General features: G+C 37.7%; 1 protein-coding gene and 1 pseudogene across 2 annotated transcripts in view; one reads left to right on the plus strand and one right to left on the minus strand.

Annotated features, from left to right (window-relative positions):
- Nucleotides 1–14,302, plus strand: part of GDPD1 (glycerophosphodiester phosphodiesterase domain containing 1) — a 40,117-nt gene extending 25,815 nt beyond the window's left edge. Inside the window, exons 7-10 of one of the 2 annotated variants that reach the window (XM_019636579.1) lie at nt 3,095–3,228; nt 5,951–6,010; nt 11,963–12,014; nt 12,982–14,302. In XM_019636579.1, the coding sequence (XP_019492124.1) occupies nt 3,095–3,228; nt 5,951–6,010; nt 11,963–12,014; nt 12,982–13,104 (369 nt within the window). In that variant the 3' untranslated portion in view covers nt 13,105–14,302. The remainder of the gene's footprint in view (nt 1–3,094; nt 3,229–5,950; nt 6,011–11,962; nt 12,015–12,981) is intronic. The other variant, XM_019636580.1, reaches the window with a different exon arrangement.
- On the minus strand, nt 3,414–3,901 carry LOC109379721 (60S ribosomal protein L22 pseudogene; annotated as a pseudogene).
- Nucleotides 14,303–15,561: the final 1,259 nt, after the last annotated feature.

Below are 15,561 nucleotides of genomic sequence, written 5' to 3' on the forward strand. Positions count from 1 at the left end.
CTGGGAAGAGCGCAATGATGGTGCCAACTTGGGCCAGTGAAGCAACGTCCTCCACAACTAGATTGAAGAACAAAACGACAGCGACTTGTCTGTTCCCCTTCCCCCAATTCCCCAGTGCTGTTCCCATCCCCCCAATTCCCCAATTTAAAAAAAAAAAATTGAAGACTGTCTTTCAGAATACAAATGATAATGCAGGAGAAATAGGACACAAGTAGCAATTCCAAAATACAAAGAATTCTTTTGGGAAGACCTTCCTCCCTAGCAAGGAAGGCAAAAACACAGATCCAATATCAGCAGCATTACAATTAAAAGTACAATGGAGGCCCTCATTAAGGCAAGTAACTTATTTATGTGCAGCAGGCTCTGTGGGATCCCAAGGTAGCTTGTATACAAAAGGAGAAAACAAGATAATTACTGGTCTGAGTGCCTTCAGATCCCTAAGAATTTACAACTAAGACTTTTCCATAATAATGATTGTCTGATGGTATTTTCAGGAGTAATGACCTGCTGATCTTTTTGCATCACTGAAATTTTTTTCAACTAAAAAATAGTGATAATAGCAAATGTTGGGGAAGAGAGGAGAAGCCACCCTCGTAATTATTTCGATAGCTTCTTACAAAACTAAACATATACTTACCATATTGACTAGCAATCTCACTCTTGTACGTTTATCTCAGAAAAACGAAAACTTATACACACAAAAACCTGTGCACGAATGTTTATAGCCGCTGTATTCATAGTGCCAAAATTCTAGAAACAACCCGAGTGTCCTTCAATGGGTAAATGGCTGAACAAACTGACACATCCATACAATGTAATACTATTCAGCAATAAAAGAACAGATTATTGATGCATGTAATAATCTGGATGATCCTCGGAGACATTCTGCTTAGTGAAAAAAATTAACCACAAAAGGTTACATAGTGTATGATTCCATTTATATAACAATCTCAAAACTATAGGCAGGAAGAGCAAATTTGTGGCTGCCAGGGGACAGTGACGAGGATGCAAATACAAACAGGTTGTACAGGGAGTTCTTGTGTGGTGATGGAACTGCCCTGTGTCTTGACTCTGGTCGTGGTCACACGAATCTATACATGGTGCAAATTGCACTGAACTATACACATGTACAAGCGAATACTGAATAAGGTCTATAGTCTAATTCACAGTATTGTACCAATGTCAGTTCCAGGTTTTGATGCATCCGGTTACATCAGTTGTCACCATTTGGGGCAGCTGGGTTAAGGGTATATGGGACTCTACTGTGTTTTTACAATTTCCTGTGAATCTATAATTATTTCAAAATAAAAAAATTCACTTTTGGCCAGAATCACAGAACTTTTCCTTTGATTCACGTATTTTTCTAGACGCCTCTGGCTTTCTGTCATTTTATTAACAGGACTTAAAAACTCCCAAACTTTCAGCAGTAATTTTCAAACATCATGGTAAGAATGTCTCAATAATATTTGTAATTCATATTATGAACATGCTATATAATTAAGTCATGCATCTTTTACAATTCTTAAAGTATGATTTATAGGAATTTTACATTAGCCCTTTCATTCCCAGATGCTATAAACTAAAAATATAAAAATAAAAGAAAGTGGGTTGCACATTGGAGATGGGAAAACATGTGGCACTTATTCTCACATAATGACTTATTCACTGGTATTCACTGCAGTGGTTCTTAGTCTTGGTTGTATGTTGCAATTACCTGAACAGCTACAAAAAAGGCTAATGCGTAGGTCCCATCCCAGGTAGTCTAATTTAAAAGATATGGGGTGCAGCCAGTTGTTATGCCAGTGGAATGCCAGTACCACTCCCCGCCCTATCCCACCAGCAGCCTTACATGGCTCTCGAGAAGTACCAGTTACAGTTTTTAATTCTCTGGTTCCAAAGTTGCATAAGTTTTGAGGGTCAGCCCCTAACCCTTTTTTTCCCCTTAGCTCTGTGATTCTTAGGGTATGAATTTACAGAAGTCAAGGTTTTTCAGGGACTTGTGTATTGTTTTGCAGCTGAAATACCTGTATATTAATAAGCTGAAAAATCTAAAAAGCAGCATGAAAACATAGGGGGAAAATAAATCCTTAAACTTATTTACTGTATATATTTTTTATAATAAAGAGGTGAGTAATTTAGACCTAATATTTAAAATAAATTACTTCTTTGCATTATTGTTTTAATATGTTACTTTTATACAGAAAATTCTAATTTATCATAATTTTTGTTTTAAAGACAAATATAGGAGGGACTAGGGAGAGGGCTTATGGGGAGTTGTTTAAAGGGTACAGAGTTTCAATTTTGCAATGTGAAAAGAGTTCATATATATATATATATATATATATATATATATATATATATATATATGAAGCTTGCATGCTAAGGGTTTTGGGATCTTCAACACATTTTCCAATAGAAACTTAAAATGGTGGTTAGATTCTTTGACTAGCTTACAAAATCCTATTTATATTTGAGCTACACTGTAGCTGAAAGATGACATATTTGCAACAGTATTAATATATATCTATATATAGATATTAATATTTGTCATATCCTATTTTTAAATGTATAACTATATCTAGGTATAGATATAGTTACATATTTTAAATGAGGGTAAGGGCCAGCTGAGTGGCTTAGTTGGTTAAGAGCTCGCTCAAGCATGCGAGCTCTGAGCAACAGTGGTTCAATGCCTGGCCCAAGCTGAGCTGCCGCTGAGCTGCCAACACATGGCAGGATGGCTCAGCTAAAAAAAACAAAAACAAAAACAAAAACGGGGGTAAGGTTACTCATTATTTCATATCTTCTTTATCTGAGAAGCAATCACCAATAGACAGAAGCGGTGTTGCAAAAGTAGAGAGTAGGGACTAGAGAAACTTTAGTATCAACAGCTAACACTGTGGGGCTCCAAGATAGATCCTGACCCATTTGTCAAGGACTAGCCATTTTCAAGTGTGGTGTGTTTGGATATTAATAATTCAGGGGGCACTTTTGACAGATGTCAAAATACAGTCGTGGGAAATTTTGAGGGTTGTGAAATAATCCCTGTTATCTGAGCAGTCATAAAGTAACATGTAATACTGTTTGTGTCTTTTAGAATTCAGATATTCCTGTACTCTTCAGTCTACAACGTGTTCTGCTCATTCTTGGCCTGTTCTTCACTGGCCTCTTGCCCTTTGTGCCCATTCGAGAACAGTTCTTTGAAATCCCAATGCCTTCCATCATATTGAAGTAAGTGGCTACTTGTTTTTATCAGTTATCAAGGAGGACTAAGATGAAGCTCATTAATACCAATATCAATATCAATGATAAAGAATTGATTGCTGTAGTTATTTCCACGTTTGATTAGCTGGCCTATATTAACACTTTCTCTAAAATGAATAATAAAGGTTTATAAGTTTTTTTTTGTTTTTTTGTTTTTTTTGGTTCCTCAGTTTTATTTAAGAACTCATACAAAACATTCCAGAGTAATGAGTTTTAATCCTCATCTTCCTCCGCTTCTTCGTCCTGGTTAATCTGGAAGTAACGCAATTCGTAACTTTGCTGTTAGCAACTACGCGCAACCAATCACGTAGATTGTTCTTCTTCAAATACTTTTTGGTGAGATATTTCAAATACCTTTTGGAAAAAGGCACCTCAGAAGTTACAGTGATCTTGCTCTTGCTCCTTTCAATGGTTACAACCCCTCCACCGAGATTCCCAGCTTTTCCATTCACTTTGATTCGCTCCTGAAGAAACTGCTCAAAATTGGCAGCATCCGTGATTCCATCTTCGACTGGGTGGGTGCAGTCGAGGGTAAACTTCAGAACCTGCTTCTTTTTTTTGCCTCCCTTAGCCACAAGCTTTTTCACAGGCGCCATGACTTCACCCAAGGTTTATAAGTTTTTAATCTGGACCCATCTCAGGTAACAGTGGCTTTCTGTGCCTGTGTATTCAGAAGTTTGTAAAAAGAATTAAACTTAATTGTTGAAGCTTACTGATTATTTCATTCTAACATCTAATAGCGATTGCCCTCCAACTTCCCGTTTTTCTACTTCATTGACAACTATACACAGCTGAAATTCCATTAAACTCCAAATTCACCACTAGTATTAATACATTTAGAAGAAAAACAACTGCCACCACAACAACGACCCCAAAAAAACCTCTGGGATAAAGAAAAGAATAGAATTAGTTTATATAAGATACTTCATATTTATATAACTTCTCTACAGGATACAAAGCCTTGCTTTTTACACACTAATTTACTATAAAGGTAAAAATATATAAAACACTTAGGATTGCCTGGCAAACAAAACACTCAACAAATGATAGCTTTTATTGTTTATTGATAGCTTTTATAGATAATTTCATAAAAATTTAAAATTTTAGTAATTTTTATGAAATTATCTTTATCATTATTGTTAAAGAAAGATAGCTTTATCTCACGATCCTGCAGCCTTAGAAAGTGAGTTCTAGCTGTAAATTTATGATAATAACTGAGTCATCACAAAGGAATTTGGAGCTCCTGGGGATATTGTTTAAATGTGAATTCACCTGCATGAAAAGTTTTTCAACCCCAAACAGAACTTTATAAAAAATCAAGCTTAATATTAGAAAATTATCATTAGAAACTATTAGTAAGAAAAGCAATTTGGTCAATACCCTTGTACTCGATATCTATGTTTCATGTTTGTTTTCCAATTTAAGTTTCTTAGGGATGAGCATTTTTATCTATTCCCAATTATACGTTTATTAGCATTCTTTGTGTTTTTCAGACAGAAGAACAGAAATCAATTACAAAGAAATAATTTTCATTTGCTAGATGAAAATGATTCCTAACCATTTATTCCTAAAGTACTAGCTTTCCCCTGGCCTGGAATGGACCATTATTCTCTTTAGATTATCTCCATGCGTTCCTTTTAGAAGCAAGTATGATGGAAATACAGACATATGAACAAACTTCATAGAATTAATCTTTTCTTTAAAAAGTGGTTATGGATTAAGACAGGTAGAATATAATGTGTGTGTTTTGATTTTTTTTTCTTTTAATGGAAAACTTCCTAAGATAACATAATAATTTGTGTTTAGCGAAGTAATTAGTATTTGAGATACTAAATCCCTGAGATGCCTGAAATTGCAACCAGGACTTTTCACCTTGGCTAAAGTTAGGGAAAAGGGATTTTATTTAGAGAGAGCTTCTCATAAAAACTGAATTCAAAGAGGAAAAAAAGATGAATTTAAATGTGGAGGCTCAGAATTGTATTAGAATATGGATAGGCAGTGTTTGAAAGAAAACAAGAAATGAAGATCTGGGGAGATTGAAAATCACTGTGTGTAGACTTAGAAAGAAGCTGAGAAATCGTCATAGTAGAGAGGCTAATCAGATTTCCTAGGGACACAACCCAAAGTGAATGATACCTAAAAGAGTTGTGCTCCTTTAGGCGTCAAAGAGCTCGAAGAAGGAAGTCAACATAGGTCTAAAAGCCAAGTATGCTCTTTCAATAGAAAAGGTAATTAAAAAGTATAGGGCTTAAGTCTTTAAATATTGAAAGGGAAAGAAAAACATGCTTTTAGATGTTTTTTTTTTTAGTCTCATTTTTCCCCCAAATCTCTTTTAATGCATAAAAGGTTTGGTTGTATGTTTAAACCTACTATATACTAAATTATAGCAGACAAAGCAAGAGAAAGAAGCTTCACGAAAAAAGAGACATGAGCCCTGGGCACTCAGGGTCTCTGGAAAGATAACTTTTTTTTTTTTTAATCTTTGAATAGTGGTAGCAAAAAGTTAGGCTAAAATCACTGAAAATGGAGATCCCACACGGGCTTTATTTGAATTTATTTTTGCCCTTTTACAAATATTTTTGAGCAGATACCAAGTGCAAGATACTTTTTGTTTCAAACTTGTTTTATTTTATCACACTGATATTTCCCTTTGTTTCTAATTTGTGATTCCAATTTTATTTTGCCTTAGGCTAAAAGAGCCACACACCATGTCCAGAAGTCAAAAGTTTCTCATCTGGCTTTCTGATATGTAAGAATTTTCGTTTCTTGATATATAAGTTATTGTTTTAGCTGTATCTGTTAAATACTGTGCTTATAATTTAGTGCACGCTGTCTACATGTAATTTCTAATAAGGATATGTAGGGTACCTACCATACAAAAAGATGTGCATGAGTCATTTAAAACTAGCTTAATTACCAGGCACAAAGCTCTAGGAGGAATCTGGGGAGACAATCTCATTCAGCTTCAGGAGAAAACTGAGCACCAACCCAACCAAAGTTAAATGATTTACTTGGGGTTATCTAGCTAGTTAGTAGCAGAGCTGGGATATAGAACCATTCCCTTCTGCTTATTTGCTGTGTCCACTAGCCTGCAGTCAAAAACATGATGCAAACAAGTGTGTATAGCAATACAGTATATGTAAAATGTATATTGACTAATGGCACATTTCTCAGAAAAATCTGCACCAAGACTTAACAGCAGAAAGGAAGTTCTACCTAAGGGGTGGGTATCTACTTTGAAGAAAATGCCTTAATTTCTAAGATGTGCTGAATTTATTTTTAGGTAATAACCACAGTTATTGTGCTGTATTTTGCTTTAAAATAGAGAATGCTTAATTTTTTAAAAAGATATTTATTAAAATATAGCTAACATACAACATTATATTAGTTTAAGGTGTACACCATAGTTATTCAACATTTATACACCTAAAGAAGTGATCACCATGATAAGCACCATGATAAGTCCAGCAACCATCTGACACCATACTATGCTATCACAATATTATTGACTATATTCCCCATGCTGTACATTACATCCCCATGACTTACTTGTTTTGTACCTGGAGATTTGAACCTCTTATTCCCTTTCACCTTCCCCCCTTTTTAATTTTTCAGTTACAGTTGACATTCAATATTATATTAATTTCAGGTGCACAGCATAGTGGTTAGACATTTTTATAATTTAAAAAGTGATCCCCCTGACTAGTCTAGTACCCACCTGGCACTATCCATAGTTATTACCGTATCATTGATTATATTCTCCATGCTTTACTTTACATCCCCATGACTGTTTTGTAACTATCACTTTGTGCTTATTAACCCCTTCACCTTTTACACCCTGCCTCCCAACCCCCCCATCTATCACCCCAACAAATCTAGTACCTATCTGACCCATACTTAGTTATTACAACATTACTGACTATATTCCTTATGAAAACCTACGTCCCCATGACTACTGTGTAACAACCAATTTGTACTTCTTAATCCCTTCTCCTTTTTCTCTCATCCCCAACACCCCTTCCATCTGTCAACCATCAAAATGTTTTCTGTATATATGAGTTTGTTTGTGTTTTGTTTGTTTATTTTGTTCTTTAGATTCCAGATATAAGCAAAATCTCATTGCATCTGTCTTTCTCTGTTTGACACTCCACTCAGCACAATTCCCTCCAGGTCCATCCATGCCACCACAGATGGCAAGAACCAATTCCCTTCCCTGGCCGAGCAATATTCCAGTATATATATGTACCACCTCCTCTTTATTCATTTTTCCATCGACAGACACCCAGGCTGCCATCACATCTTGGCCATTGTAAACAATGCTGCAATGAACATATGGATGCACTTGTCTCCTCAAAGTAGCATTTTGGGTGTCTTCAGATAAGTACCCAGATGTGGGATTACTGGGTCCTTCTTTAATCTCTTGTTATAGCCTTTGTTTTTTGGGGGTTTTTTTTTAGCTGAGCCATCCTGCTACCTGTTGGCAGCTCAGCAACAGCTCAGCTCGGGCCAGGACTCGAACTGCTGTTGCTGAGAGCTCACACTCTTGAGTGAGCTCTTAACCAACTGAGCCACTCAACCGGCCCCTTATACCCTTAGTTTTAAAGTCTATTGTTGTCTGGTATAAGTATTGCTACTTCAGCCTTTTTGTTCTTTCACTTCCATTTTCATGAAATATCTTTTTCCATCCTTTTACTTTCAGTCTGTGTGTGTCTTTCAATTTAAAATGGGTCTCTTGTAGGCAGCATATGTAAGGGTCATATTTTCTTCTCCATTCAGCCCTCCTATGTCTTTTGAGTGGAACATTTAATCCATTTATATTGAAAGTAATTGTTGATAGATATGTAGCTATTGCCATTTTATTATTCATAATTTTTATTTTTTTTCCATCTTAAAGAAGTCCCTCTAACATTCCTGGTTTGAAGATGATGAACTCCTTTAGTTTTTTCTTGTCTGGGAAGCTCTTTAGCTGCCCTTCGATTCTAAATGATAGCTTTGCTGGGTAAAATAATCTTGGTTGTAGGTCCTTGCTGTTCATTATGTTGAATATTTTGTACCAATCTCTTCTGGCCTGTAAAGTTTTGGTTGAGAAATCAGCTGACAATCTTATGAGAGCTCCCTTATAAGTTATTAATTGCCTTTCTCTTGCTGCTTCTAGGATTCTCTCTTTGTCTTTAATCTTTGCCATTTTAATTATAATGTGTCTTGCTGTGGGCCTGTTTGGGTTCATTTTGTTTGGGACTCTCTGCAATTCCTGGACTTGTATATCCATTTCCTTCACCAGGTTAGGAAAGTTTTCAGTCGTTATTTCTTCAAATAGGTTCTCAATCCCTTGCTTTCTCTCTTCTTCTGGTACCCCTATGATGCGAACATTGTTATGCCTGATGTTGTCTCATAGGTTTCTTAAACTATCCTCATTTTTTTTTTAATTCGTTTTTCTTTTTGCTGTTCCAGTGGGGGGTTTTCTTTTGTTACTTTGTCTTCTGAATTGTTGATTCAGTCCTCTGCTTCATCAAGTCTGCTGGTGATTCCTTCTAGTGCATTCTTCATTTCAGTTATTGTATTCTTCACTCCCGAGTGGTTCTTTTTCTTTTTTTTTTTAAAGATTTTATTGGGGAATTGATGAAGGGGAACAGTGTTGGGGAGTTGGGGAAGGAGAACAGCCAAGTTGTTGTCCTTCAATCTTAGTTGTGGAGGGCACAGCTAGCTCAGCTCCAAGTCCAGTCGCCATTCGGCTGCCAGTCGGCAGCTTGCAGCCGCTCAGCACAAGGTGCTGCGTTCAATCTTAGTTGTGGGTGGGCATAACCCACCATCCCATGTGGGAGTTGAAGCGGAAACCTTGTTGTTAGGAGAACCTCCTCTCACCAGCTGAGCCATCCTACCACCTGTTGGCAGCTCAGCGGCAGCTCAGCTTGGGCGCAGCTCACTGGCCCATGTGGGAATCGATCCAGCAACCCTGTTGCACAGAGTTCGCGCTCTTAACCAACTGAGCCACTCGGCCGGCCCCCGAGTGGTTCTTTTTTAAGGTTTCTATGTCCTTTTTTCTGCTTGCTATCTCTCTGTTGAAGTTCTCACTGAGTTCCTTGAGCATTCTTACAGCCATTGTTTTGAACTCTGTATGTGATAGTTTTCTTGCTTCCATTTCGTTTAGTTCTTTTTCTGGGGTTTTCTCCTCTTCTTTTATTTGGGACATATTTCTTTGTTTCTTCATTTTGGTTGCCTCTCTGTTTGCTTCTATGTATTAGGGAGATCTGCTATATCCCCCAGTCTCGGACAGGTAGCCTTATGTAGTAGGTGACCTGTGGGGCCCAGTGGCACAGCCTTCCTGGTCACCTGCTCCAGGAGTGTCCCATGTGTGGGTTGTATGTGCCCTCCTGTTATTGTTGAGCCTTGGTTGCTATTGGCATGTCAGTGGGTGGGTCTGACCCTCAGGCTAATTGGCTGTGGGGTTTTGCCATGTCTACAGCTTATGGGCTGCTGTGCAGGGGGCTTACCCCACTGAGTGGGATTCATCCCAGTGAGCTCTGGTACCTGTTAAGACCACCCTTTGTGTGTGCCGCTTTTGGGGCTAATTGGGTGGTGCTCTGCTGTGGTCTGAAGCCAACGTTCAAGTTCTTTGGTTCTGGTGCCTCTTGCAAGGGACTCCAGTACCGGCCCAGGTCACCCACTGCCAGTGACCGGCCCCGGCCCGGGACTACCTGGTAAGAATTACAAAGTGATCTGCGATTGTTTGCTGCTTGTGCTAACCCTGGAAGTGCGTGGGGGATGCCATGCTGTGAACTGAGGGCATCTGCCATTAGTGCCAGGCCTGGGGTAGCTCCACATAATTCCAGGACTCCCCAAGACCTGCTGCCTCCTGCCAGCTCCCTTAAGGTACAGCCACTGGTAAAGCCTCGTGCAGTATCCCAGTTGGGTGAGGTAGGGTCTCAGGGAGTCACTAGAGTTGGAAGAGTTGTGGTCACCAGGTTAAAGTAAATTCTGGTTTGGTGCCAGTGCTGAGCTTGCAGCTACTCAGCAAACATCTCAGAGCACACCAAGGCCAGTCGCCGCCTGTCTGGGGTCTGTTGGACTCTGACAGTATTCTAAGAAAGAATGCAATGCAGGTGGGGCTGACTGCTCTTGGAGAAAGTGCCTCATTATTGGGGGTTTTGGGTGAGGTGGGGTCCCAGTGAGTCAGCAGTGTGGAGCTGTGGAGCTCAAATTCAGATTTGGCCATAAACGTAGGGGAAGGGCTCAACACAGGAAAGATGGCACCAGCCTGCCGTCTGCACAGGAGAAGGACCGACCCTTCACAGGGAAAATGCTGACTGTCCTCCAGCCCTTGTCCCGAACCCACACAACTGAGTCTACCCCTCGTATGTCTCTGACACCCCTACCCCCTGAGTTACTCTCCTTCTACTGGAGCCCAAGGAGTGAGCCTGGGAGTGAGAGAGTCTGTGCTTGGACCCTTTAAGAGAATGCCTACCTTTCATCTTATCTGCATGGTCAGAATCCCCACTGTTTTTCACAGCCAGATGTTGTGGGGGCTCCTCTTCCCAGCACCAGTACTCTGGGCTGGGAAGGCTGGTGTGAGGCTGGAGTCCCTCACTCCTTTTGGGGAAACTCTGCAGCCAAGATACCCCTCACTGTTCTCAACCACCACATGGAGGTTTGGGGTTAGCCAGTTCCGCATCTCCACCCCTCCTACCAGTCTTGATGTGGCTTCTTCTTTATATCCTTAGTTATAAAACTTCTGTTCAGCTAGATTTCAGATGGTTCACCAGGTTGACTGTTCTATAATTTAGTTGTAATTTTAATGTGTGCACAGAAGGAAGCAGGCACAGTGTTTATCTACTCCACCATCTTGGATCTCCCCCATTTTCCCCCCTTGAGTGCTTAACCAATAGTCCTTAGTCACAACCTTTTTAACTAACTCCTCTTTCAAAGAGATAGAAAACCAGTTACATCTTTTCTCTGTGCCACAGACTTTATTGTTTTTTGCTTTATTCCTGATTTAATTTCTCATTTTCAAGGACATATTTTTAACTGTTAAATGCATGTGATTTTTAGTTTCTGTTACTTAATCATTCTAATAAACATAAACAATAGGAATTGTATGTATAACTTTCCAGCACAACTAGTTCCCATCTTGCTCAAGTGATTTGTTTTCTAAAAATTCACTTTGAAGTCAGTTATTTGGAGCTAAACAAAAAAAGCTTTTTTTTCTATATATAGGATAGCATAATTAAAGGACGTTAGGTTCTAAGATAGCTCGCAAAAGACTAATTCATTCTGTAAATGAACTGTGATGTTACAGAACTTGACTCAAGTTCACCACCTTATTTTAACTTGCAAACTTAGGAACACAGACTTCTCAGCTCTTTCTCACTCTTATTATGGCTCCAGCAGAAAGCATGAGGAAGCCATTGAGCTGTTTCAATAAGAATGGGCCTCTTGAGGATCTAGTGGCAGCAAGGAGTAGGAAAAAAGTTCTTGTTGTTCACCAGCAAGCAGCCAGCAATGAAAAGCGATCCAGCAGTTATGATATAAATGCATCCATAGCAGCTATTATTATTTGAGGCCATTGCTTGTATTGTTGAAGCATTGGGATTAAATTCAACTAGAAATTATAAATTCTAAATTGACTTAAGTTAGGACTAAGGACTAATTTTAGTCCTTTGTAGGGCTTAGAAGTACCTAAACCTGTTCTGCTTTTCTGTTCTAGTTTACTAATGAGAAAAGCTTTGTTTGACCACCTCACTGCCCGAGGCATTCAGGTAAATTTCTGGAATGATGAATTTTGGAAACAGTATAGTTTACCAGTTTAACCCAAGTATAAGGGGCAAGAACTTTTAACTGACTTAATTTGATCCCAACTCTGATGATTCTGCTTTACTGGTTCGCATATGAAGACCTTAATCTCTTCCTTACAGTTAACAAAAGAGCAGTGGCATTTCAGTAACTAGAGTCCACTCACTGAGGTCTGACAATTGAGTTCGCAAACTTGTTGCAACGCTGTTGTTAACCTTTTTTGATATCAGAGGGATTATCCATTATGAATTCATACCAACTGGACAGTTAACCAGGTTTACTATTTGGAAGTGCTGAAAAGGCTGTGTGAAAAAGTTAGACAACCTGAACTTTTCGCCAACAATTCATGGCTCTTGCATCACAACAATGCACCAGCTCACACAGCACTGTCTGTAAGGGAGTTTTTAGCCAGTAAACAAATAACCATATAGGAACATCTGATCTGGCTCCTAATGACTTCTTTCTTTACCTGAAGATAAAAGATATATTGAAAGGAAGGCATTTTGATGACATTCAGGAATCAAGGGTAATACGATGACAGCTCTGATGGCCATTCCAGAAAAAGAGTTCCAAAATTGCTTAGAAGGATGGACTAGGTGCTGGCATCAGTGCATAGCTTCCCAAGGGGAGTACTTCAAAGGTGACAGTGTAATATTCAGCAATGAGGTATATAGCACTTTTTCTAGAACGAGTTCGTGAACTTAATTGTCAGACCTTGTATGTATAGTTGAGAATAGTTGAGGACAGAGGGTTGGGACGGTGCATATTTAATGAGCAAAGTGGCATGTTTTAAAGGGTTCAATGATTTCTTAAAATCGCAGGTTTAAAAGATTATTTCTAAGTGTGCTGAGATTGTAGTGGATAAATGCTATTATAAAAATAATTTTCTATCTTAACATTTCTTCTCATACTTCTCATGCTTCTAATTTTTAGGTGTATATTTGGGTATTAAATGAAGAACAAGAATACAAAAGAGCTTTTGATTTGGGAGCAACTGGGGTGATGACAGACTATCCAACAAAGCTTAAGGATTTTTTACACAATTTTTCAGCATAGAAAAGGAAGTACTCAGAAGCATTCAAAGAAAACATGAAAAGACCTAAGACAAAGAATTTTCACTATTATTTTCCTAAACCGTTTCCAGAATGGTAAAAGGTTTAATCGATTACGTTTTATTACCTCATTTTTAAGCCTGTCTGAGAATGTAGAAACTACAAATTGTATATTTATTTTAAACATTATTGCATATTTTACATTTGTAAATAGTTTGTTTAGAAAGATAACTGGTTATAAGATATAAGTAGAAGATTCTTGATTAAGATTTCTGTATATGATTCTATTATTATAAGTAATTCTTCAATCAAAGACTACTGGATAATTTGATATTAGCCTTTACTGGAATAAGTCAACTAATTAGTAAAACAAAATTATTGAAGGCCATTACAGCTATTCTGAGTTATCTTGTTATTTCTAGGTACATCTTAGTCAAAAGGGAAAAATACAATGGAAGGAAAGCTTGGAAATCAACGATGTAGTTATCTGACAAGTAGTACATTATTAATAGAAGGCAGACTCAAAGAAATAACTGAAAGTTCATTACTTAATCAGAAATAAAATCTGTAGACTGAATTAGATTTCTTGGTTGCTGTTGTTAATGGGGACATTCTATTTGGAATCTTCAGGTGTGTGACAATGCTACCATGTCTTTTTTCTTTTTTTTCTGTAAATATTAGAATTGGGCTTATCAATTGTAAATTAAGACAAGATCCAAATAGTCATATGTTTATGTTTCCTGTAAAGAAATGTAAATTTTCCATTTTGGTCAATGACTAAGTGTTTGGGCCTATATGTAGATTTTAAATAACATCTTGAGTCCTAATAATCATATGAAACTGATAAAAGTACATATCATTGTTTTTAATACTTACAGTACAAACCACCTGTTCCTGACCTTTAAGAATTTATTCTCCTGAGTATGAAACAGAATTTCCCACACCAGTAGCCATCACTTTCTCAGTTTTTCTGATGTGACTTTATGTAAATCTGTTTGTACTCTTTTTGACTAATTTTCGTGATATCTTTGGGAGGTAAATATAATCTGGACTGATAAGTGTCTTTCACCTAGATCACATCTCTCATTTGGAGTTTGCCAGTTTACACCTATGAAAGATGACCGTACTCCCACCTGTCCCTGAATGACATAGTAACTTTTGCTTTTTTGTTTAAACTGAAATAAAGTTTTCCAAGAACAAAATAAGGGTTCTTCATTGTTTTTTCTTTTTTTGCAGTTGTAATTTCACATATGCTTTTTATAGATTTTTATTTTTGGCAGAATTTGTTGAGGTGATGCATTGATGAGTAAAATGCACCTGAGATTTCTCTCTAGAGTAAGGAAAATAAAAGAAAATATGGAAACACTTTTATGGTAAAGAAGTTGCTTCTTGACATTTGAATAAATAACTTCGGCAGGTAATCCATTAAATCAGTCATTTTCACTTTACTTATAATTTATGCTTATAGTAACTAGGGATCATTTTGATCATATTTGATATAATTCTTTTTGTTATTTCTTCTTTCCATATTTTGCATTGTTATGATTTAGAGCAGTTCATATCATAAGGCCAGCATATATTTTGTGTCATCCAATAGAGGATAAAGTACCCAGTATGGTAAAGATGTTTAGAAAATCTTTTTTTTAAAGTTTGATAATTTTATAGTCAAGGTAACTTTAATTTACTTAATAAAAGTATAGTATCTGTAACAAGAAGAGTTGATATTATCAGAAAACATCTGAATACTGCTTTTTGATTGGGGAATCATGTTTCATAAGAGGTTAGCTGTCCTTTCATTATGAGCTGGATGTGGTGGGGAAGGCTAGAGAAGTGGTCAAAAGATGTGATTAGACCTTTCTGCTGGGATGAGCCTGGACCTAGATTTGACAGGTCTAGTCCAGCATGCCACTAGTATATCAAGTGCATGGCAATTGGACAATAGTTGGCAGGCATTTCAGCAAGCAATTGGCATGAGGGAGTTTTAACTTTGAAGTAGTAAAAGCTTCTCTGTAGCGCTGCCATATTACCAAGGCAAAACAGGACTCAAGATATCAACCAGAACTGGGACCCAGGTCTTGGAAAGAAGCTCATTTACTAGAGCTGAAGAACAGAGTAATAGCCCTGGACTATAGTTAATAGGGGTAAGTTAGTGCTGAGTCCCATTAAACCTCTTATTTCTGGCCAGGGCGGCTCTAGAAATTGGGGTGGGGCCCTGACAAGAGGTGGGCATCTAGTAGCCACAACTGTAGAGAAAGAATGGCTGCTGTGAGTTGGGAGAAGAGAACGTAAAACATAAATCATAATATATTTGGGAAATCATTAATATACAATACAATGTGAATGGTTCTGCTTAGAGTTGTGCACCATGTTAGTCTTGGAAAGATGCATTTAAAGAGAAAAAATCATCAAGAGAGAATCGGCAGTGGGTAAGGATGCCAATTGAAGAGCACCAGGTTGAAGA

Source organism: Hipposideros armiger, unplaced genomic scaffold (assembly GCF_001890085.2).
Source record: "Hipposideros armiger isolate ML-2016 unplaced genomic scaffold, ASM189008v1 scaffold_29, whole genome shotgun sequence".
Taxonomy (NCBI): Eukaryota; Metazoa; Chordata; class Mammalia; order Chiroptera; family Hipposideridae; genus Hipposideros; species Hipposideros armiger.